This window comes from Marmota monax, unplaced genomic scaffold (genome assembly GCF_021218885.2).
Source record: "Marmota monax isolate L192 unplaced genomic scaffold, Marmota_monax_Labrador192_F-V1.1 WCK01_AAM20220418_F8-fsc00521, whole genome shotgun sequence".
Taxonomy (NCBI): domain Eukaryota; kingdom Metazoa; phylum Chordata; class Mammalia; order Rodentia; family Sciuridae; genus Marmota; species Marmota monax.
Window position 1 is genome coordinate 120,502 of NW_026694603.1, and position 23,745 is coordinate 144,246.

Below are 23,745 nucleotides of genomic sequence, written 5' to 3' on the forward strand. Positions count from 1 at the left end.
TTTCTTCAGTGTTAGCTGGTTGGGCACTGGCTCAATTGTGGAGACTCAGCAAAGAATCTCCTCTCAGTTTGGCTTTCCTGCCTGAGCCCAAACTCCAAGGGTGAGCCTTGGCAATGGCCCAAGGGAATGCAGTGGGGGTTCCCGTGAGAACAAATGAAAAACACTGAAGGCCCTGACAGCAGTGTGCCTCTGGTATCTGATCATTTGGTTACAGGCATGCATGAAAGAGTTTGCCAAACTGAATATAGCTCTTAAGAACTGACTTTGAGGTCTCATAAGGCACTGTCAAAGATTTCCTTCTCAACACACTAGAAAGCATTCTCTGCCACCAGATTGGTCCCTGTCAAATTATTTATAGGCAATTGGTTCACATACTCAAAATGGTATGAATACTTCTAATTATATCCAAACATGCCAAATGTCACTACAAACTATGCTGAGGGTTCATGTTGCCAAATGTGTTGCCTTAACAAAGAGGAGGTAGTTGCAGCATCAGCACAGTAGTTCCTATATAAACAGGATTGGCCCTTGAGCCTTATCTCCACCAAGAACTCAGAGGTAAGTGATGGGGTCTTGGGAACCCAAGGACCCCTAAAAGAAGAAAGAAGTGAGCCTGCGGCTATCTCTGAGCATGAAACTCTTCCTCCCAACTTTAATTTTTCTTTTCATAGAGCCAGGCTTTAGGACAGGGAAATTTTAATTCTGTAACTGTATTACTGAAATTGTAGAGAGTCACTAATTAGAAACTTCTTGTTTTATAGTGTGGGACACTTCTGACCCTGCATTTTCTTCTGGAATTCCAGAGGTAAGGTTTGGATTGATTTAATCATTGGTGATAGAGAGGATTTATTTAGTCTAAGGAAACTTTGAACAATTCTTAATTATACACCAATTCCATGTTTTTACAGTTATAGCAATATAAATACTTGCAAGTGACTACTTCTAAATGCTGGAGAATCTTTTTTTTTTTTTTTTCTTTTTTCAAAATGTCTTATCTTTAGAGATTACTATTCTCAATTGAGTTCCAGGGTTAAAAGACCGTTTAGGACAGAATGAGTTTTTTTTTTTTTTTTCATTTGCCACTATGTAATTTTAATCAAATAGAAACATTTAGTAATCATGTACAGTAATAATAAGAATTTTTAATTATAAATATGCAAAGAACTCTATAATTCAAATGCTGTTCTTTTAATCCTTATGCATATAGGTATTAGAGCAGAATATCCAGAATGAGTTTTGACAGTGAGTTCTCAGTGGTTCTTAAAACCATCCAGGGCAATAGAGTATCCCACACCAATCTCCCTACTGCAAAGCACTGAACACTTAGACATTTTACAAACATTTTTTAAACACCCTAGAAAAATTCTTACCAAAAAAAAATGAACGCAAACATTGTTAAAACAATATTTTAGCTATTTTTGATTATTCACTGTTGTTGTTAGAAATATTATTGTTCTTTTAAAAAGTTGCAAGTCTTTAAATGAATAAAGAACCTCATGGAATTTATATGGGAAGAGGGCCTCTATGATGACGCTCTCATTTCTTGTGGTTAGATCTGTAACTGACAGATGAAATCTCTCATGGCATAAGGAGAGTGTCAGAAGAGATTTAGGAATTAGAACAATGCTAAGTCTCTTGGTAACAAGCCAAATAATGAAAAAAAATCCAGAGAACAAGGATTTATTTAGATTCTCTTAACAAACCACTAAGAGACATAACACCAAAAAGCAACATAAAGAAGAGGTTAATGTTAATTATTTGAATCATAAGAGAAAAATGACTATCTGAAAGACAAAGATATTTTTGATAGCTTTGAAAATATCCTTAATTTGCATAAGATAAACTTTCTTTCCCTACTATGTGGTTGTCCTAACATATGGCCGATGCAAACATTATGCAGAAGGAGAAATGAGGATTCAACAATGACAGATCCTATCCATCACTGGTTTTAGCTACAGAGATTGTTAAAGCTTAGAAATAAAAACATGTGAGGATTCCATTCTAACTCAATTATAGGTACTCCACCTGATGATCAAGGTATATAATCTGGAAAGGAAACTTACAAATTGTAAAAATGAAGTGTCAAATTACAGTCTCATTCCAAACTAGTCCTTTAGATTGTGTTAGAACACAAGTCGATGTTAAGATTGGAAGATTAGTCACAGCAGCAGCTAAACTCAACACTTTGTTCATTTCCCAGCCTAACTTACCTTTATGATTTCTGCTTTCCCTTTCCACCTTTCTTGTTTTTTTTCCCCCTGCACAGAATCCTCTGCTACATAAACTGCAGCCATGAGCTCGGGTTCAGACGCCGAGATGGCTGTTTTTGGTGAAGCCGCTCCCTACCTTCGAAAATCAGAAAGAGAGCGGATTGAGGCCCAAAACAAGCCTTTTGATGCTAAAACATCTGTCTTTGTGGCGGAGCCCAAGGAATCCTATGTAAAGAGTGTCATACAAAGCAAGGAAGGAGGGAAAGTAACTGTCAAGACTGAAAGTGGAGCAGTAAGTAAAAGCATAAGGAGAAAATAATCCCCATTTAATTTCTCTTTATCTCCTATTGCTGGAAATCTCCAAGCCTGTTGCTAATACAAACACACTTCTAGTTAGCAGGTAGACATCAGATTTAAAAGGCAAAAGAATTCACAGCAGTAATTGCATGTCTTCCTTTCCAACTTCATATAGGACTTTAACCCATTAATACAAACCATTTCTCTTCGATTCCCAACTTCCCAGTCTGAATCTCCCAATTAGGAAAGTAAAAAATAGCTTCTCTGACCACAAGAATTCTTCAGTTACTTATTTAGCTCAATAATGTATTAATATCTCCTTTACTTCAAAAAGAAAAAAAAAGCAGTTGTTTTATAATGAATAGTAAGTAAAAGAATAAAAAGATATAAATTGATAGATAAATCTGGATAGGAAAAAGATAGTGGGAAGAAAGAAAATCTTTTAAAAAATGGATAGTGCCACAATGAACATGCATGCAGGTAATCTCTTTGATACATTGATTTCATTTCCTTTAGATATATATCCTGGAGTGAGATAGCAGGATCATGGGGCAATGAGCGGGTAGAAAAAGGGTGATTGGATTTGATCGATGCATGCTGTAATGTATGTATGAAAATATCACAGTGTATCCACTGATATGTACAATTAGTATATATTAATTTTTAAAATGGTAGTATCCTAACTTATCATAAGAAACATTTTCTTGGCATTAAACTCTAAATAAATATGTTTATATGCCTTTAAAGAATATAAAATAATATAACAAAAAGTATGTGTGATTAGTTTTATATCATAAACCCTATCTCCAACCATTAATTCTAACTCGTCTCCTGTTTCCTTACCAGACTCTAACTGTCAGGGAAGATCAAGTCTTCCCCATGAACCCTCCGAAATATGACAAAATTGAGGACATGGCTATGATGACCCACCTAAATGAGCCCGGAGTACTGTATAACCTCAAAGAGCGCTATGCAGCCTGGATGATCTATGTAAGTGTCCTTCAACATCTCTTTTTAGTCCATTTATTTTTCTGAAACAAGAGACAGGAGCTAGGGATATAACTCAGTGGTAGAGAACTTGTTTGGCATGTGCAAGGCCCTAGGTTGAACTTCCAGCACTACCAAAAAATAAAAATAAAAAAGCAAGATACATATTTTGAACTATCTGATTTTCTAGACCTACTCAGGCCTCTTCTGTGTCACTGTCAATCCCTACAAGTGGCTGCCAGTGTATAACCCTGAGGTGGTGGCTGCCTACAGAGGCAAAAAGCGCCAGGAGGCCCCACCCCACATCTTCTCCATCTCGGACAACGCCTATCAGTTCATGCTGACTGGTGAGTAAAGCGTGTATAAATAGACTCTACAATGAACAAACAGACTGCATCCTAGTCTTATTATAATAATGTATTCCAGCCACTTGGGACTTCACTGTTTTCAAAGAACTTTCACAGTCATTATGTCATATTTCTTCCCAGGTGAAACTCGCTGAATTCATTGTCCTGCCAAGCTAATACAGCTAGTAAATGGCAACCTATTTAATTCAAGTAGAAGACTTCTGTAAAAATAGTTATTACTGTCCAAATTTTTTTAAACTTTCTGATTTGGGTACAAAAGAGTTTAAATAAAAATTTTTTAAAAGAATCTACATTCACAGTCATGGAAGAAAAGACTTCTCAGCCACAGCTAGAGGATTTTGTGAGTTTTTATCTTTATTTTCAAATGGCACAGTTAATTCTGCCAGCCTCTTTGGTGAGTGAATGAGGCATCTATTCACAGAAATGTATTGCCAGCCTCTCTGGCACTACTAGAACATGAATAAAGAAAGATCTGTGACTCTCCTCCCAAAGATTGTGAAGGGCTTTCCTACCAGAATGGAAGGGGAAAAAAATCTACTTTCACTTTGGGGAAAAAAAAAAAATCTCTTTTCTTTGAAACATTTTTTTTAAAAACTGTATGAAAGTCTGTTATTCCTGCCTTATCAGAGCATAAACAAGCAGCTTAGATTCACATTAGAGGCCCAAATGTAGGATTAAAACCTTTTATCTTCACATACCAAATGTTTTGCCTCTGGAAATATTCTAAATTCTCTAGTTTCCTGTTCTTCCATGGAATTTTGGAAACTGAGGGGCTTTTTTTTTTCTTTCATTTTTCTTTCTTTTTTATTTTTTCATTTTTCTTTCTTTCTTTTCTTTCTTTTTTTGTTCATTTCGTTGCACTTTCTTTTAAATTGTCTTTTATAGAGGGAGAGAGAAGAAAAAAAAGGATAAAATAGGAATATCCTATTATGAATTATTCAGGAGTTCTACAAGGATTCTGTGCCAGCAAACTGCTCTTTGGTTGTCTACAGAAGCTAGCTACCTCCCAAAATTTATCCAAATGCTAGCTTATGTCAGAGATTTTAATACTCAGCAGCTGCATTTACAAAATCATGGAAGCTATGTACATCACCCCTACTAATTCCCCAGGCTTTGGGGCTACTCCAAACCCAAGGTCACCTATAGGTGACCTTTGTTTAAAATCATGCACAACTGTGGCATTCAACCTAGTTAATATTATTTTAGCACTGCCAACAGACACCAGAATGTTGTTATCTATTTTCCACTATGTGCAATAGTATCTTCCATTATTTTGCTTATAGTAAAAATAAAATCATCTGAATATGATCCAAATCTGCATTCTATTTCCCTGAATAGAACTTTAAAGTTCTTTAAAGCTTATGTCTATATCTATATCTAGAAATGAATACAATGTTAAAAGGAAAATAAGTAAGTAAACTCCAAAATTCACAATTCCAGATCTCTTCTTATTTAGTATTATCAGCAATCAAATTAGTGACATCAAAGACTGGAAGGAGACCAGGTAGCAGAAAAATATGTGAACTGGAAATCAAAAACATGAATATATTTGAGTTTAACTAGCTTGTAATTAATATTAGAAAAGTCACTTTTTCCTCTTTATGTCTCAGACTATTACGACTTTACCTAAACAATTTCTATGGTTTCTTATGATCTCAAATTTGTATAATTCTTTTTAAAGAATTTACCAAAAAATTATATGATGCTTGAGGTTTTCTTTTTTATTAATAATAAATTTATTTATTTTAATTAGGTATATATGACAGCAAAATGCATTGATTCACTGTATACAATTACAGCATAACTTTTCATTTCTCTGGTTGTACACAATGTAGCATGGCACCATATGTGCAGTCATACATGGACCTAGGGTAATGATGTCCATGTTATTCCACCATCTTTGCCTGAGGTTTTCTTTAAAATAATTCAGCGAGTTTGGTATGGGGTTGAGATGATATAAAACTGGCTGGTTAAACTGAAAATTTTATGCTATGTATATTTTACCACAATAAAAAAATTTAAAATTGTTGTATCTATAAGATGCTCATACAGGGACTCAGTACATTATTGTGTCCACTTTTGTGTACATTTAAATTTTTCTTAAACAAAATTTTTAAAAATTAGTAAAATGTGTACCTCTGTGCATAATATTTTTCTATTATAATATGGCTACTATTAAAAAAACAGAAAATAACAAATGCTGACAAGGGTATAGAGAATTTAGAATCCTTGTGCACTGTTGATAGGAATGTAAAAATGGCACAGTTACTGTGGAAAACAGGTGGTCTCTCAACCAATTAAAAATATAATTATAGTATGATCCAGCATCCATTTCTGGATATGTACCCAGAAGAACTGCAGCAGGATCTCCAAGAAATATTAGTATATCCATGAGCACCATTCACAATAGCTAAAATGTAGGAATAATTCAAAAATCCATTAACATATTAAGAGATAGGCAAAATATGTTATATTCATATAATGATATATTATTCTGTCTTTAAAAAAAAGAAAATTCTGATCTGTGCTATATGGATGAACCTTGAGGAAGTCATGCTAAGTAAAATAAGTCAGTCACAAATAAAGACAAATACTATTTTACTTCACTTATACTATAAATATAAGGTATTTATAGTAGTAAATTCAGAGAGACAGGAAGTCGAATGGGGTTGCCAGGAGCTAGAGGAAGAGGGAAATGAGGAGTTAGGATTTAATGGTTATGGTATGTCAGTTTTACAAGATGAAAGAGTTCTGGAAATAAAAGGTAGTAATGATTACAAAACATTATGAATGTACTTAATATCAATGAACTGTACATTCACATGTTGTTAAAATGGAAATTTTATGCTATGTGTATTTTACCACAATAAAAAATACAAAAAAAAAAAAGAAAGAAAAAGAAATGCATGATTCTTTTACCTCTAATTTTCACAAACTTTACACCAAGCATCAATTGGCTATTTGGAGGGCTAGACACAAAGCCAAAATCCTAAACAAAATCTTCAACAAGTTAAAAAGAACAAGCTTTGTCTGAGCTGAATCGATTTAATTATCTTCCTATTGAATGCACTTTTGTTTTAACTGATGATCTTGATTTCTTTCACAGATCGTGAAAATCAGTCAATCCTGATCACGTATGTGATTTTCTTCTTCTTCTTCTTCTCTGATTTGCAGTGATTGTCTTAGATGTTGGCAATGTGGGTCATAGTTCTGATCTCTTCTGATTTGTTTGACAGTGGAGAATCTGGTGCAGGGAAGACTGTGAACACCAAGCGTGTCATCCAGTACTTTGCAACAATTGCAGTTACTGGAGAGAAGAAGAAGGAAGAATCTGGCAAAAACCAGGTGCGCCTGACTGCCATGGTCAGAATCCAGGCTCTAATTAGGGGTCTTAGGTACTGAATTCTTGAGCCCCAGATGTAAGAACTGCTCTCTCCTTTGCAGGGGACTCTGGAAGATCAAATCATCAGCGCCAACCCTCTACTAGAGGCCTTTGGCAATGCCAAGACCGTGAGGAATGATAACTCCTCTCGCTTTGTAAGTCTCTTGTTCATGAAGCTCTTCTCCATCTTCAAGTGTCGAGTAGCCATGTCTGAATTATTATTTCAGTTTCATCTCTCTGTATGCTTTGATTTTTTAATACTAATCTTTATCTTTTCAAGGGTAAATTCATTAGAATCCACTTTGGTACTACAGGGAAGCTGGCATCAGCTGATATTGAAACATGTGAGTAACAGGACTTCTGACAATCCAAACAGAGATACAAGTAATTTCATTTCCAGGGTTATTTTGCAATACTTACTGTGCATGAAGCCTATAAAACAGTGGCCTGCTGCCTTGTTGCTTGTGAGCTCATGCCAGAGTTCCCCCAAATTCACTGTACACTCCCCTTATCTCAGTCTGAGATTGATGGTCCTATAGCACAACCTAGAGAATATCTGCTTCAGAAGCAGCTACGATTTTTTTCCCAAAACAAATACTAGGACTACCTATGGGTTCCTATGAGTTACCTGTGAAGTTGCAATATAACTTTACTCAATAAATTTTGCTCTTGATCTGAACTTTGATGTGTCCAAGGTAGCCCCTCACCATGGACTGAATCTGACATCATCCAAGGAAGGATGAGATATTAGATATTAACTAAAATAGAGTTCACATATCCTCCATATGAAGCTGTTTTTGTTCCAGAGCAGGTATGCTTCCATTTCTGCTATTAGATGACAAGAAGCATAGGAAATGTCATATGCCTATGTACAACTGCAGGATGATCATCCAGGTGCAATCTCAGTGAAGCCAAATGTAGTGCCCTCAATTTTGACTAAAGACACTGAGGTTCATTTAATTTGTTAAAAGAAATGATATTTTTTTTCTAGTTGTCTTTCTCTCTTTCTAGATCTTCTGGAAAAGTCTAGAGTTACTTTCCAGCTGAAGGCAGAAAGAAGCTACCATATTTTTTATCAGATCACTTCCAATAAGAAGCCAGATTTAATCGGTAAGAAAGAACCTAAATTCATAGATGTTAATATTTTTATAAAAAATTTCTAATATAAAACATAAACTCTGAATTCTGTGTACCCAGAAATGCTCCTGATCACCACCAACCCATATGACTATGCCTTCGTCAGTCAGGGAGAGATCACTGTCCCCAGCATTGATGACCAAGAAGAGTTGATGGCCACTGATGTAAGTCAGTCTCTCTCTCTCTCTCCGCCCCCCCCTCCTTTTTTCTCTCTCTCTCACACACACACATACATGATTTTTAAAAAATCCATGTATGGTAATGATGATAGCAATGTACCATAAATTTTCATAAATATGTAGTGTCTTCTTCCCTAACTTTTGTGCCCTTATCTTTTCTGGTAGAGTGCCATTGACATCCTGGGTTTCACTCCTGAAGAGAAAGTATCCATCTATAAACTCACAGGGGCCGTGATGCATTATGGGAACATGAAGTTCAAGCAAAAACAACGTGAGGAGCAAGCTGAACCAGATGGCACTGAAGGTACCAAATGAACCTTCATCAGGGTTTAAATCAAGAGAATATAGCAACAACAACAAAAAAATATTAAACCCTATCCTACACTCATCTCTCCTTTATGGCAGGACTTCTAAAGGGAACAAACACATTTATACACTCCGCATGCTTTCCTCATCACTCACTTTCCTCTCTCCATCTCTCCTTCATTTCTATCCAGCCCAAATAAGATCCAATATCCACTCACAAGCCTAACCTAGGGCCAGATAATTGGACATAAAATACAATGAACTAGTACTCCTGCTTTGCCTCAGCAATGGTGGGTCATTATATTAGATAATTTTGCATACTGGTCTATTTTATCATTATCTGGACAAGACTAGGAGCTGGCAATAGAGGATCTGCCCAAATACTGGATAAGGGGTGAAGAATGCCCCTAGGGACATATGCATGTATATGTGAGTTGTGTACATATAAACCTGTTGGCAATATCAGCAGCACATAAGATTAAAAAAAAGGATTTGAGAAAAAAAAATCATGTACTCTGCATATGACTAGGATATGCAATGTAATGGATATACAACACAAAGCTAGTTATCTGCTCTTTAAAGCCATTCCTGACCACCAAAGTTTAACATTTGTTCTTCCCTCCTCTAAACTTTCTAGAAGTTACTTTTGAACATGACATGTGTCATTACATTATAGTCACTAAAATTTTAGTCAGAATCATCCATTTTAATTTAATCCCCACATTTTCAGATAAAGAAATCAAACCAGTAAGGTTAAATCCAGAATGGCAAAACTAAGATAAAAATCCAAATATTCTGATTTTTACTCCTCCCTACTATTGAGTATTAAGGTTTATTTATCTTATCTTTTCAACTATATCTAAAATGTCTTAAAAGCAGAGACTATGAATTTTACCTTACATAAAATATTACAATAAACACTAGACACATGTTTACTTTTAATGAAAAACTTCTCAGAATCTACTTGTAAAAATCACTAAAGGCCAGTATACATGATCAACCTTTCAGAGGCAATTACATGTCCTGATGTACAGAGAATCTTATTTGACCTTCTATAGAATTAATTAAAGCTTTTTATTTAAATAATAAGAAAACTGGACTGGAAGAAAATGGAAAGATTAAGTTAAAAAGGATGTGCATCATTAAACAGTCCCTGATTTGTGTGTCTGCAGTTGCTGACAAAGCAGCCTATCTCCAGAATCTGAACTCCGCAGACCTGCTTAAAGCCCTCTGCTACCCCAGGGTCAAGGTTGGCAATGAGTATGTTACCAAAGGTCAGACTGTGCAGCAGGTAAGCACACAACTTCAATGAATCACACCCATCCCAGGCCTCCATGACATGTTTTTAATAATATTAACAAACATTACTGTTTATGAAGGTGTACAATGCAGTGGGTGCTCTGGCTAAAGCTGTCTATGAGAAGATGTTCCTGTGGATGGTCACCCGTATCAATCAGCAGTTGGACACCAAGCAGCCCAGGCAGTACTTCATTGGGGTCTTGGACATTGCTGGCTTTGAGATCTTTGATGTGAGTTATCTTAATATTAATACTAAGTGAGGGGGAGGCAATTATGGGATTTGATATACTAGATATTTTCATTATTCACTTACATTTACAGTGTCCACACAGTTTGTTCCAATGATGCACCTAGAACAAGACTTATCTCCAAAATATCCAGGCAGTAATAGAATGCAATAATACTAATAACTAACTTTTATTGAGCAGTCAGTGTATTTCTGGCACTATACTAGGGATTTCAAAAGGTTACTTCATTTAATCTTCAAAACAACCCATGAAGGAGAAGTTAACATTGCCTTTAGTTACATACAAAGAAGTTGAGATTCAGGGAAGTCAAAACAATAGCAAAAGATCTAACACACCTTCAAGACAAAGCCACATCACGAACCCAGATCTGCAGCATTTGAGCCACATGCAGGCATCTTTCACGGAGGAGAAAAGGTAGAAAGACGTCCAGACATAAATGATAGTCTTTCCTTGTCCAAGTTCATCTTATACAAATGATTTAACGTCCAGGAGGATTTTTTAAATGTTTGATGTAGAGATAATAGCCTATTAATTTCACTTTATGCATCAATTTAAGATAAGATTTCCTAGCTGGGTGCTGTGGCTCATGCCTATAATCCCAGTGGCTTGGAAGGCTGAGGCAGGAGGATCATGAGTTCAAAGCCAGCCTCAACAACTTAGTGAGGCCCTAAGCAACTCAACAAGACCCTGTTTCTAAATAAAATAAAATAAAAGGCTAGGGATATGGCTCAGTGGTTAAGCACCCCTGGTTTCAATCCCTAGTACCAAAAAAAAAAAAAAAGGATAAGCTTTCCTTAATAACATGACAACCAAGGTGAAACATGAACTTTATTTTGAATTGTAGCATTGGGGCAGTTAAATAAGGGAGGTGTTCCAATAAGTTTCTTTCCTTTTTGCTCTTAAATCTGAACCACAGCATACAGGACCATGATTGCATTTTTAATGTACATTCTTGTCTGTGCAATCTTAAAGTGAAAAGATACCTTATAGTGTAATTGATACCTGGGCCCCTACAGAATGTCCAGAATTCATAAGAAAGACTCATGTCAATAATGATCATATTTTCCTGGAAATTTTGAAGGAAGAATAAGTACTTTAAATCGTATCTCATTATTCTATTACACATTGTTTCAGTAAAAGAAAATTTTCAGTAATGAATTTTACCACCATAAAAAACAGTTAACATTGGAAATCTCTTCTGTTTTGAGCAGTTCAACAGCCTGGAGCAGCTGTGCATCAACTTCACCAACGAGAAACTGCAACAGTTTTTCAACCACCACATGTTCGTGCTGGAGCAGGAGGAGTACAAGAAGGAAGGCATCGAGTGGACCTTCATTGACTTTGGGATGGACCTGGCTGCCTGCATTGAGCTCATTGAGAAGGTCTGTTTGGCTTCCAAAGAAAAGTCAGGCTGTGAGGATTACTTTCACATATGTCTTCAGTAATTCTAGAAAGGTATTACTGTAATCTCAAGTAATTTAAGATCTGAGTGAACTGGAAAATAACTATTTAGAAATAACTTCTTCTATGACTCTTACATTGGAAGGATGAAAGAGAGGTTAATTTTGTTCTACCCAGTTTTCCTTTTCCTTTCTTTTCTTTTTTTCTTTTCAGTACCGGAGATGGAACCCAGGGCCTCACCCATGCTAGGCAAGCACTCTAACTCAGATTCATCTTCAACCCTTTTTATTTTACTTTGAGACAGGATCTCACTAAGTTGCTCAGGCTGGCCTCAAACTGTGATCCTCCTGCCTCAGCCACCTGAGTAGCTAGACAGCAGGCATGCACCACCATACCCAGTCAGTTTTATTCTAATACCAATACAAACACAATTTTAAAGCAGCACTGAAAATTCTACTTGAGGTCTGCTTCACCAGAAGAATCACCCTTATTAGATTAACTATCTCCATTACGATCCAATATGTCATTATAAAAGACTTCTCTAAACAAAAATGAATGCACAGGTGATACAGTTGGTGCTTTTATGAAAGCTAATTTGTTAAAGTCAAACTGCTCATGCTACTTCATAATGTGCTTTTTTAACTTTTTTTTTTGTAGTTCTAGATGGACAGAATGCCTTTATTTATTTTTATGTGGTGCTAAGGATCGAACCCAGTGCCTCACACATGCTAGGCAAGAACTCTGCCACTGAGCTATAACCCCAGCCCAGTAATCTATTTTTAAGGAGATAAATATACAACACTTTAAATAAAGTTTGGATTACTCATACAATTCCATTATTGTATATAGAGTCAACATCATTCTAAGTAAGTAGGTTCTTTCCATAGCAAAATAAAACTTTGACATTTATTTAATAGAAAAAGAAGTGTGATTATTCAAAGCATCTTTAAAAATCACCGCTAATTGCTCTGCTGACCTTTGGGATTTGTAGTCAGGTATTCTTTTAATTGAAAATAATGCTAGATTGAATGTGAGAAAAAATACACACACACATATTTAATTGAGGGACTCATAATTTTATAAAATAACAGATCTATATATTTTGAAAGAGAGGCGACTGATACCACTATTTACTCTTCTGAATCCAGCCACTGGGCATCTTCTCCATCCTGGAAGAGGAGTGCATGTTCCCCAAGGCAACAGACGCCTCCTTCAAGAACAAGCTGTATGACCAGCACCTGGGCAAGTCTGCCAACTTCCAGAAGCCCAAGGTAGTCAAAGGCAAGGCTGAGGCTCACTTCTCCCTGATCCATTATGCTGGCACTGTAGACTACAACATCACTGGCTGGCTGGACAAAAACAAGGACCCCCTGAATGACACTGTGGTTGGACTATACCAGAAGTCAGCAATGAAGACACTGGCCAGTCTCTTTTCCACATATGCTAGTGCTGAAGCAGGTACTTTCTATGTCCTTAATCTAAATTAAACCTGTATCCATAGAGTGTTCATATAACATTCTAGCCTTTGGGATTCTATTATAATTGATGGGTTTTCTTCTTTTTACCATAGATAGTGGAGCAAAGAAAGGTGCTAAGAAGAAGGGCTCTTCTTTCCAGACTGTGTCAGCTCTTTTCAGGGTAAAATGCTAATTTAAAATAAAAATATATATTCAGCTTCTATAAATTATTATAATTATAGGATTTAGAAAGGAATGGAATGTTAATAGGAATCAATTCAAATATTTACTTTTGTCATTCCTACAGGAGTGGTTGCTTTATTCATTATTCCTTATTATGATTATCTAATGAATTCACGAATGCCAAAATATTCTTAGAAGCTTTTTATTATATAATGACCTGATTTTTAAGGAAGCATAGCTGAACTTCATAGCTATTTTGTGAAGGTCATATTCTTATTTCCTAATGTTGCCCTTTGAGAATGTTTTTGAGTTTCTCTTTCAGAATGAGCCTGAATATACTCTTTTTAGAATATCCTTACACTATAACACATCTTTGTCCTCTGAAGTGCATTTAATTTTTTATATCAGCTGAAAAATCCTAGTGATTTAAATGAATAAGATAAAAAAATCTCTTGAAATTGAAAGAATAATAATTTCACTACAAATGTAATTTTCTTATGTCATTGAAGAAATGGTTCTTCCTAAGGGAAGTACATAATACATCTAGTCTAATGACTGCTTTATGAAATTTTGTGTGGCTAAGTCTCACTCCCTTCAAAACTAAAATGCAGATATGGCCTATAACTTCTGACTTAAACGGAAAATTTCTCTTGTTCTTTTCCTTTCTCACTACTGATTTGCATTAACTCACCAAATAGACTCAGTTTGTTAAATTGTTCTTATTATATGTTTTCAAGACTACAAACTCACATTACTTATTTCCATTTCCTAATGGTTAACTGAGATACAGAAAAATCTGTCTTCTGTCTTCTTAAAGATTATGCCTAAGAAAGACTGATCAATATTTATATGTAAGATTTTTATGGCTGGATGAAACATCCTCTCCTGTCATAATCAATCACTGTATTTTTGGAATAACTATCCCATATGCTGCAGACCATGTTCTTGGGTACCCAAGATCAATCCACACAAGATTATAAAATCTCAAAATTTTAGATTTGTCAAAAAACTAAACAAAACTAGAAGTTAGAGGACCCTGGGAACAATGAACTCAAGGAAGGAATCGAAAAAGTTGAACAATTGTTAATCTAGGTTACCTCTGTAAACTGCTAGCAACTGTGAAAACTATTAGCACTGAAAGAGACAAAAGAGACCAAAGGATCATATCAACTATTTTCAGATGAAGCTCAGAGAGACAAAAGGGATTTTATAAAGTCAGGCAGCTCATTAGTGGCAGAGAAAGGCCACTAAGTCTTTTGTCTTCTGATTCCCAGTTGAGAACACTTCCTGTGTATCAAGGCTACTGACTTTGCAGTCTGTTTATCAAACAGATCCTAGATGTTATAAATTAATTCCTTAGAGGTCTACATTTCTTCCCAGCCCTCTGGCCTTCTGGCTACTTAGCAAAATAGAATCCTGAGACCTTCAAAATACTGAGCAATTGAAGCTCCATAAGCATATGTCTATTAGTTAAGAGAGTATCATATAATTATTTTTTTAAAAAATCCAAAACAGAACTTTCTCATCAAGTCCCTTCTATTTGGTTTTCTAGGAAAATTTAAATAAACTGATGACCAATCTGAGGAGTACACACCCTCACTTTGTACGGTGTATCATTCCCAACGAAACCAAAACTCCTGGTAAGAAACAGAGCATGAAATAATCAAGCAGGAACAGGTTTGAAAATTCAATGCCCAGAAGTTAAATTCTCTTCTTTATTTTTAGGTGCCATGGAGCATGAACTTGTCCTGCACCAGCTGAGGTGTAATGGTGTGTTGGAAGGCATCCGCATTTGCAGGAAAGGATTCCCAAGCAGAATCTTATATGGGGATTTTAAACAAAGGTCAGTTCTCTTTGTTGTATTTAATCAAACGTTGTGAAGATTTTATCATCTTAATTGCTGTCCTCTGTTATTCTATTTCATGTAATCTTCTTGGTATATATTATAAAATTAAGAGGTTTAATAATACAGTTTTGAGGTAAAAGTACAGGATAACAGGTTAGAAGAACAATAGGAAGGAGGTATGCAACAGAAAATCATAGTTTCACTATCTGACCTTAAAGAACAGTTAGACTTCCTACTTTGACTTTTGTTCTTAAGATTTTTATTGATATTTCTTTTTGGTGTCATTTGAATCTGGAGTCACACCTTCCTAACTATTCTTCATCTGTCTAACTTAACAGATACAAGGTTTTAAATGCGAGTGCTATTCCAGAGGGACAGTTCATTGACAGCAAGAAGGCTTCTGAGAAACTCCTGGCCTCTATCGATATTGATCATACTCAGTATAAATTTGGACATACCAAGGTATGTTACTTATTTATGCCTGATCCAAGTACCTTCTGCCACTTCTGTCTCATGTAGTATGGGGATGATTTGTGACTCTTCCTTTCTCCAGGTTTTCTTCAAAGCTGGTCTTCTGGGTCTTCTGGAAGAAATGAGAGATGAAAAGTTGGCCCAGATTATAACAAGAACACAAGCTGTCTGTAGAGGATTCCTAATGAGGGTAGAATACCAGAAAATGTTACAGAGGAGGTAACAATGATATAGAATATCAAGACTATAATTATCAATTAGACTGGAGATTCCCAATCAGACGTCATCATTCACTAATTCTTTTGTTTTGTGGTTAACATGTGCCTCTCAACCCTATAATACATCAGCTTTTGCTTCACAGCTCATACTTGAATTCCCTCCAAAACTTCTCTTGCCTCCAATTTCTCCCTTTTCAACTATGTCACATATAGCCACAGAAACAGTTTGCAGAAAGCACTATTTTCATCAAGCCATATCTGAGTTTGTGGCTCCCCATGGTGTGCCATATCAAATCCAAGTTGCTTTGTTTGGCTTCAAGGCCCTCTCTGTTCCCCACCTCATCTATCATTTCCAACCACACAGTCTTTTCCAGCCAGGCTAAACAGTTTACTTATCTCTTATGTTCATGTTTTCACAAGTCCTGTCCCCTCATCCAAATTTATCTATTTAAAAGTTCCATTTCTCCTTTCTGTAATTAACCTCACCAAGCTTATCTACACATTCCCTCTCCTCACACACATCTTACGTTCATTTTGCTTGACTGTACTTATTCAGGTTCACATTACTAGTGTTCTCAAGGCTTTCCCATGTGTCTACATTATGGTTTTGCCATAGTGTCTGCCTTCTCAGACTTGTAGTTCTTAAAAATTGGACCTATAGAGATAGAATTTTCATTTTAACAAACTTGAATATAGATACACATTGTTACTAGTTACTCAAACCCTTTTAGTCTATTGGTATACTTTGCAGAAAGGGTATATTCTATTACTATGTTTTAGTTTTACCTAAGATTAAACAAATTTTAGAGCATAGTTCATATTAAATACTCAGCAATTATTAATATCTAATTAAGCAGATAAGACTGAGGCCCTCAAAAGAATTTAAAAAAACCACTGTATAATCTGAGGAAGCTAACAAAAGAAGAGTGGATATTTCAGTGGTGATTAAAAAAGAGAAATTTAAAGAAAGAGATGACAAATCAGATGGTCACTTTAGGTGGGGCAATTCTGAAATAAACCTATTCCATTTCACAGCTAACATTCATATGGCAAGAGCCAAGCAACACAAGCAACTTAAAATTGCTACATCCACTCCCAAATCATTACCACTGTAATAGGTCAAATGATCCTTCAGTGAATGGGTATGCTACTCATAAATTCAAATATTTACCCTCCAAAGTCAGCTTCTATCCTAGTTTGATGGAAACTAAGAAAAAAGAATTGCTCAATAGGAACAGAACTTATTAGCAAAGTAGTTGTGCTGAGGACTGCAAACTATGAATGTGAGTGTTCAGAGTACACGTGTGTAAATTTTGCATATACAGAATCTGACATTCATGTACAAAGATTATCATTAAAAGAACAGTTCATGTGCAATAGTCATAATAATATTGCATCTAATGGATCAATCTACACTGATATTGTTTTGTTTTTGTTTTTTTGGTAAGGAGGATTGAACCCAGGGTTGCTTAACACTGAGCCACATCCATAGCCCTTTTTTAATGTTTTATTTTGCGACAGGGACTTGCTAAGTCCTTGGGGCCTCACTAAGTTGCTGAGATTGGCCGGAACTTAAAATCCTCCTCCTGCCTTAGCCTCCTGAGTTGCTGGGATTACGGGCATGTGCCACTGTACCTGGCAACACTGATATTTTTATGCCATTTCAGAGAAGCCATTTTCTGCATTCAGTACAATGTCCGTGCATTCATGAATGTCAAGCACTGGCCCTGGATGAAACTCTTCTTCAAGATCAAGCCCCTCCTCAAGAGTGCGGAGACTGAGAAGGAGATGGCTACCATGAAGGAAGAGTTTCAGAAAACCAAGGATGAACTTGCCAAGTCAGAGGCAAAAAGGAAGGAACTGGAGGAAAAAATGGTCACTCTCTTGAAAGAGAAAAATGACTTGCAACTCCAGGTTCAGTCTGTAAGTACCCCATATTCTGAACACTCTATGTTACCAAATCTTTATCTGAAATGAGCATAGAGTCTAACTAACAAAATTGTCTTTTCTTGAAAAAAAAAATCTCAGGTTTTGATGTTATTGTTGTAAGTATTTCCTGATCTTCCCATATTATGTGAGGAAGGAAAAGCACAATTACATCCAAGTTACAAAAGGGAAAAGGGAAGATTGAAGAATTTATTCAATAACATCACAAAATTTAATTGCCACAATAGAATCTAATTGAAAGTAAATCCCCCAGATCTCAGTGAAGTATTTTATTCCTTTGTCTTGGCTGCACTGTCTTGGCCTTAAGAGTATAGTCTTATTTTCTAAACACAAGTGTATGAGATTGTCTTCAAATTCAAAAATTACAGTTAATATTCTTTGTCTCTATACCTCCTTTCCTCAACACCTGAGATTAAACATAATAAACATACTTGCATTGACTTGAACTGAACTACCAAAGAAGGAGGCCAAGCAATGCAGCCTCCCAATTCCTCCTTTGATGCAAAGAAGAGTTCTTAGGCCTCTGTTTATGAGTCAAGGAGTTCTGTCAGGGTGAGAAGTATATTTGTCACCAGCATTCTGGACAAACATAACCTCCCATTTCCTTAGTTCAACAAGCCCAACATGTCATAAGGAAGCTATAAAGAGGATAGTTTTCCTAAATTTTAAGTGATTTTCAATGTTTCCTCTGATAGTTTCATTTATATGAAAGTTACACTTTTCTCAAAACACAGGAACCACAGCCTATCTTTACCTCTTTCCATAGTCATGATCAGTTAGAGAATACTTATTGAATATATCACCATTTTTAAAAAATCAAAGGAACCATAAGAGTATCATTATCACCCTTTTTTATTACACTTATTTTCAAATAATTTTTTAAAATGTAAGATATAAACAAAACAAACTGTGAGAAGTTGAAGAAATTCCCTGAGGCAGAGTTAATCTAATAAGTTGTTGGCTGAATTGATTTTAATATGAGTCCTTTAATCAGTCACTTATAAAAAAATTTTACAAAGCTCTCTATACAGTTTCTCAGAATTACGTGTACATTCTAAAGTTCATTTTGAAGCTAATAGGTAATTCTTTAAATGGAAATGGAAATGTTAAATAATTATAGTGTTGTTATGGACTGTCAAAAAGGTTTCAGCTTAATAAAATGCTTAATAGTGTTTAAGTTATTTTTTCTTTTGTTTTTTAAATTAAATCCGGCAACTAGTTGTTGATAAGAGGAGGGAACAAACAAAATCAAAACTAATTGATTTCATTTAATCAACATCTTTGAACATTACAGCTGAAAGGCCCTTGGCAATCATTTATTCCAGTCTCCTTTTTTACATATAGGGGGAAAAAAACAAGAATAAGAGAAATAAAACAATTTGCCCAAGAATCCAGACTTCCTTTTGCACTGTCTAGATGTCTCTCACTCCTCTACACACTATTTTTCAGAGTCAATGGCATCTATGATCCAATCATTATGGAGACAAGTGAACTTCTGAACCTAAATCTCACGTCTAATTAGCCACATTTCTTCAGGCCATGTAATAAGGTTCACTTAAAGTGGAATTTATATTCATACTGAAAAATTCAATAGAATTCAATAAAACACTAATACTTTGTGCAAAGAATAAGTTTCAAAATCAACACCAAGTTCTCTAAATGTCTTAATGAATCTCTCCACAGGAAGCAGATAGCTTAGCTGATGCAGAGGAAAGGTGTGAACAACTGATTAAAAACAAAATCCAGCTTGAGGCCAAAATCAAAGAGGTGACGGAGAGAGCTGAGGATGAGGAAGAGATCAACGCTGAGCTGACTGCCAAGAAGAGGAAACTGGAAGATGAATGCTCAGAACTGAAGAAAGACATTGATGACCTTGAGCTGACACTGGCCAAGGTTGAAAAGGAGAAGCATGCCACAGAGAACAAGGTATGAAATATACTCTGTTGTACTGTATCCAGGTTCTTCTCAGTCAGTAGCAGAGGTCACCTCTTTCTTAACCCCTATAGGTGAAAAACCTCACAGAAGAGATGGCAGGCCTGGATGAAACCATTGCTAAGCTGACCAAGGAGAAGAAGGCCCTCCAAGAGGCCCACCAGCAGACCCTGGATGACCTGCAGGCAGAGGAGGACAAAGTCAACACCCTGACCAAAGCTAAAACCAAGCTTGAACAGCAAGTGGATGATGTAAGCACATTTTTAATGGCCTTTTGAAATATTTATCAAATATACTTTCAATTTTTAACATGTTTATTTTTTCATTAGCTTGAAGGGTCTCTGGAGCAAGAAAAGAAACTTCGAATGGACCTAGAAAGATCAAAGAGGAAATTAGAGGGTGACCTCAAATTGGCCCAAGAATCCACAATGGATATAGAAAATGACAAACAGCAACTTGATGAAAAGCTTAAAAAGTAAAACTCTAAAAAAAAAATTTATGTGATACCATTTTGCAATTAATATGGGTATTAAAATGACTTATTCTTTCTACAGTAAAGAATTTGAAATCAGCAATTTGATCAGCAAAATTGAAGATGAGCAAGCAGTAGAAATTCAACTACAGAAGAAGATCAAAGAGTTGCAAGTGAGTCATCTCACCTCTATTTTTTCTATAGAGCAAAACCACTAAAATTGAGCTGGGTTGATGTTAATGTTCTTGTTTCACTCATAGGCCCGCATAGAAGAGCTGGAGGAGGAAATCGAGGCAGAGCGAGCCTCTAGGGCCAAAGCAGAGAAGCAGCGCTCTGACCTCTCTCGGGAACTGGAGGAGATCAGTGAGCGACTGGAAGAAGCTGGTGGAGCCACTTCAGCTCAAGTGGAGTTGAACAAGAAGCGGGAAGCTGAGTTCCAGAAACTTTGCAGGGACCTGGAGGAGGCCACCCTGCAGCATGAAGCCACTGCAGCTGCTCTTCGGAAGAAGCATGCAGACAGTGTGGCTGAACTTGGGGAGCAGATTGACAACCTGCAGCGGGTCAAGCAGAAGCTGGAGAAAGAGAAGAGTGAGCTGAAGATGGAGATTGATGACCTCAGCAGTAACGCAGAGGCCATTTCCAAAGCCAAGGTATTCAATACTGAATCTAAATGAGGGTAATGACATAAAAATACTCATCCACTGTTCTCTGGCATTAAACATGGTTTGCAGGCATTTTATAGCACTACTCAAAATATTTTTATCCTAATATATTCATTTTATTTCATTTTTTAAAAAATTACTGGTTATCGGGCTGGGGATGTGGCTCAAGCGGTAGCGCACTCGCCTAGCATGCGTGCGACCCGGGTTTGATCCTCAGCACCACATACAAAGATGTTGTGTCCGCCGAAAACTAAAAAATAAAAATATGTTTAAAAAATTCTCTCTCTCTCTCTCTCTCTCTCTCTCTCTTTAAAAAAAATTACTGGTTATGACCCACTAAGAGGATTTAAAAATTCACTTTAAGCAAGTGTCAATATCATTGGAATACACGAATGGTCTCCAACAGCAAACAATGCAGAGGCATTATGTACTCACCATGCTTGAACTCTGGCATATCCCACAGAGTTGACATAACTTTCTACTCACACTCGACATAAATTTATACATGCTAAAAATGTTTTAGGAATCAGAGTCTAACTTTCGTTTTTATTTTTTTTATTTTTTGCTGCATTCAGTATCTTTATCTTTCATGGCATCTGCCCCATAGGTAAACCTTGAAAAGATGTGCCGTACTCTAGAGGATCAGGTCAGTGAGCTGAAGACCAAGGAAGAAGAGCAGCAGCGGCTCATCAACGAACTGACAGCGCAGAGGGCACGCCTGCAGACAGAAGCAGGTAAACGCACCTGTTTGGAGTCCCAAGGTTATGGTCTAGGTCAAAGTGATTCAGGGGATCTGAAAAAATAGAAATACCCCCATGCAGAGGAGGACAAACTAACTATCAGAATTTTCTAGGCAGAATAAAAAAGGAAAAAAAGCAAGATGAGCAGATAAGTTTACTAGTTACCCTCTTCTGGCAGTTCTGCTAGTTAGTTCCCAGTTCTGTAACAATATTTAAAAGCAGATTACACACACCAAAGAAGTTTGAGGCTTATTGTTATGCCACTAAAAATTCTTTTGCTTCAATTATTCTTAGGTGAATATTCCCGACAATTAGATGAGAAAGATGCCTTAGTCTCTCAACTTTCAAGGAGCAAACAAGCATCTACCCAACAGATTGAGGAGCTGAAACGTCAGCTAGAGGAAGAAACTAAAGTGAGTTTTACCATTAATCTTCTTGATTAATCAAATCTAAGCATGCTCAATAGGGACAACTTAAGTTGTATAAACTAAGTATCACTAAATACATGAACTAAAGTATCTGAATTGCCATTTCTATAGGCCAAGAATGCCCTGGCCCACGCCCTGCAGTCCTCCCGCCATGACTGTGACCTGCTGCGGGAGCAGTATGAGGAGGAGCAGGAAGGCAAAGCCGAGCTGCAGAGGGCGCTGTCCAAGGCCAACAGTGAGGTTGCCCAGTGGAGGACCAAGTATGAGACGGATGCCATCCAGCGCACGGAGGAGCTGGAGGAGGCCAAGTATGTGCTGTGAACTTGGAGGAGTAGAAAGACATAGTCTCTTAGTAGTGCAACTCTGCAACTCCTAGAAATAGCTGTGATTATTTTGATAATATAAAAATAGGACAAGCTAATATCCACTGAGTGTATACTATGTGTCAAGTACTGTATTAGTGGATATGTATCCACTAATTTAGTTTTTATAACAATATTATATCATTATTCTTATCCCTATTTTACTGATGAGGAAATTGAAGCCACAAGATGTTAACCAATGAACCTAAAGATATATGCTTAATAAATGTATATAGTTGGGATTAGAACCAGATATTCTGATTCAAGAACCCACCTTCTTAAGCACTGAGTAGACAAACACATCTCTTAAAACTTTTTATATACCAAAGATGCCTTCCAGTATTTTCTTGAATATCAAAACTAAAGTTTTTTGTATCTTAAGAATATATCCTTGCAAACAATTATAAATAAAACAACAATGTAGAAAATTTTAAACAAAAAATAATCATGCCTTTGCTTAAACTATAGAAATTTTCCTGATTTTCTATCAATTTCTCTTTTTTAGATGGTCCAAATATATATATATAATTAGAAGAAACTGGCTATTCTCAGGGGGGGAAATGGAACAGAAATGGAAAGTATGAGAAAATAATGCTGGGTATATTTTTGCCCAATAAAATATCTAGTTAGCCTCAAATCCTTTTTGAAATGAGAAAGGATATGTAAATCAATCAGATTTTCCCTGATAATAATTTTCATAACCACCCCCAATCAAAAGTCCTAAAAATTCCAAATTACTAATGAAGTAAGGCCCAATGGCAGCATCCATAGCAGCCTCTAAGAATTCAATGATATACCAAGGACATAAATTCAGTTGTTGACTACTTCAGAACTTTCCATATAGTTTATCAATCGAGACAGCTGTTTCGGCTCCCACAGTTTTGAAAACAGAATGGGTTTTGCAAGTATTGAACAGGACTGTGAGAGAAGCCATGGAGGTTTTCACTTTATCCCTGGTCTTGACTGCCTGGCTTCTTCTTTAGGAAGAAACTGGCTCAGCGTCTGCAGGAAGCTGAAGAACATGTTGAAGCTGTGAATGCTAAATGTGCTTCCCTGGAGAAGACAAAGCAGCGACTCCAGAATGAGGTAGAGGACCTCATGCTGGATGTAGAAAGATCCAATGCTGCCTGTGCAGCTCTCGATAAGAAGCAAAGGAATTTCGACAAGGTGGCCGAGCCTTCTTCAACTTTATGAATTTGTTATTTGGTTTTCC

The 23,745-nt window shown here is 36.3% G+C and overlaps 1 protein-coding gene across 1 annotated transcript in view; it reads left to right on the plus strand.

Annotated features, from left to right (window-relative positions):
• The first annotated feature begins 405 nt into the window (after window positions 1-405).
• The window catches only part of LOC124077643 (myosin-8), a 29,785-nt gene continuing 6,445 nt past the window's right edge, over window positions 406-23,745 (plus strand). Inside the window, exons 1-31 of the mRNA XM_046422099.2 lie at window positions 406-558; window positions 762-805; window positions 2,267-2,502; window positions 3,354-3,497; window positions 3,685-3,841; window positions 6,969-6,996; window positions 7,099-7,207; window positions 7,307-7,399; window positions 7,525-7,588; window positions 8,256-8,354; window positions 8,442-8,545; window positions 8,726-8,864; window positions 10,039-10,157; window positions 10,246-10,395; window positions 11,625-11,795; window positions 12,963-13,272; window positions 13,385-13,452; window positions 15,007-15,094; window positions 15,180-15,297; window positions 15,639-15,762; window positions 15,854-15,990; window positions 17,657-17,912; window positions 19,620-19,862; window positions 19,943-20,119; window positions 20,198-20,343; window positions 20,423-20,513; window positions 20,601-20,990; window positions 21,610-21,736; window positions 22,037-22,155; window positions 22,282-22,478; window positions 23,516-23,699. Coding sequence (XP_046278055.1) covers window positions 2,293-2,502; window positions 3,354-3,497; window positions 3,685-3,841; window positions 6,969-6,996; window positions 7,099-7,207; window positions 7,307-7,399; window positions 7,525-7,588; window positions 8,256-8,354; window positions 8,442-8,545; window positions 8,726-8,864; window positions 10,039-10,157; window positions 10,246-10,395; window positions 11,625-11,795; window positions 12,963-13,272; window positions 13,385-13,452; window positions 15,007-15,094; window positions 15,180-15,297; window positions 15,639-15,762; window positions 15,854-15,990; window positions 17,657-17,912; window positions 19,620-19,862; window positions 19,943-20,119; window positions 20,198-20,343; window positions 20,423-20,513; window positions 20,601-20,990; window positions 21,610-21,736; window positions 22,037-22,155; window positions 22,282-22,478; window positions 23,516-23,699 — 4,362 coding nt within the window. The 5' untranslated portion in view covers window positions 406-558; window positions 762-805; window positions 2,267-2,292. The remainder of the gene's footprint in view (window positions 559-761; window positions 806-2,266; window positions 2,503-3,353; window positions 3,498-3,684; window positions 3,842-6,968; window positions 6,997-7,098; window positions 7,208-7,306; window positions 7,400-7,524; window positions 7,589-8,255; window positions 8,355-8,441; window positions 8,546-8,725; window positions 8,865-10,038; window positions 10,158-10,245; window positions 10,396-11,624; window positions 11,796-12,962; window positions 13,273-13,384; window positions 13,453-15,006; window positions 15,095-15,179; window positions 15,298-15,638; window positions 15,763-15,853; window positions 15,991-17,656; window positions 17,913-19,619; window positions 19,863-19,942; window positions 20,120-20,197; window positions 20,344-20,422; window positions 20,514-20,600; window positions 20,991-21,609; window positions 21,737-22,036; window positions 22,156-22,281; window positions 22,479-23,515; window positions 23,700-23,745) is intronic.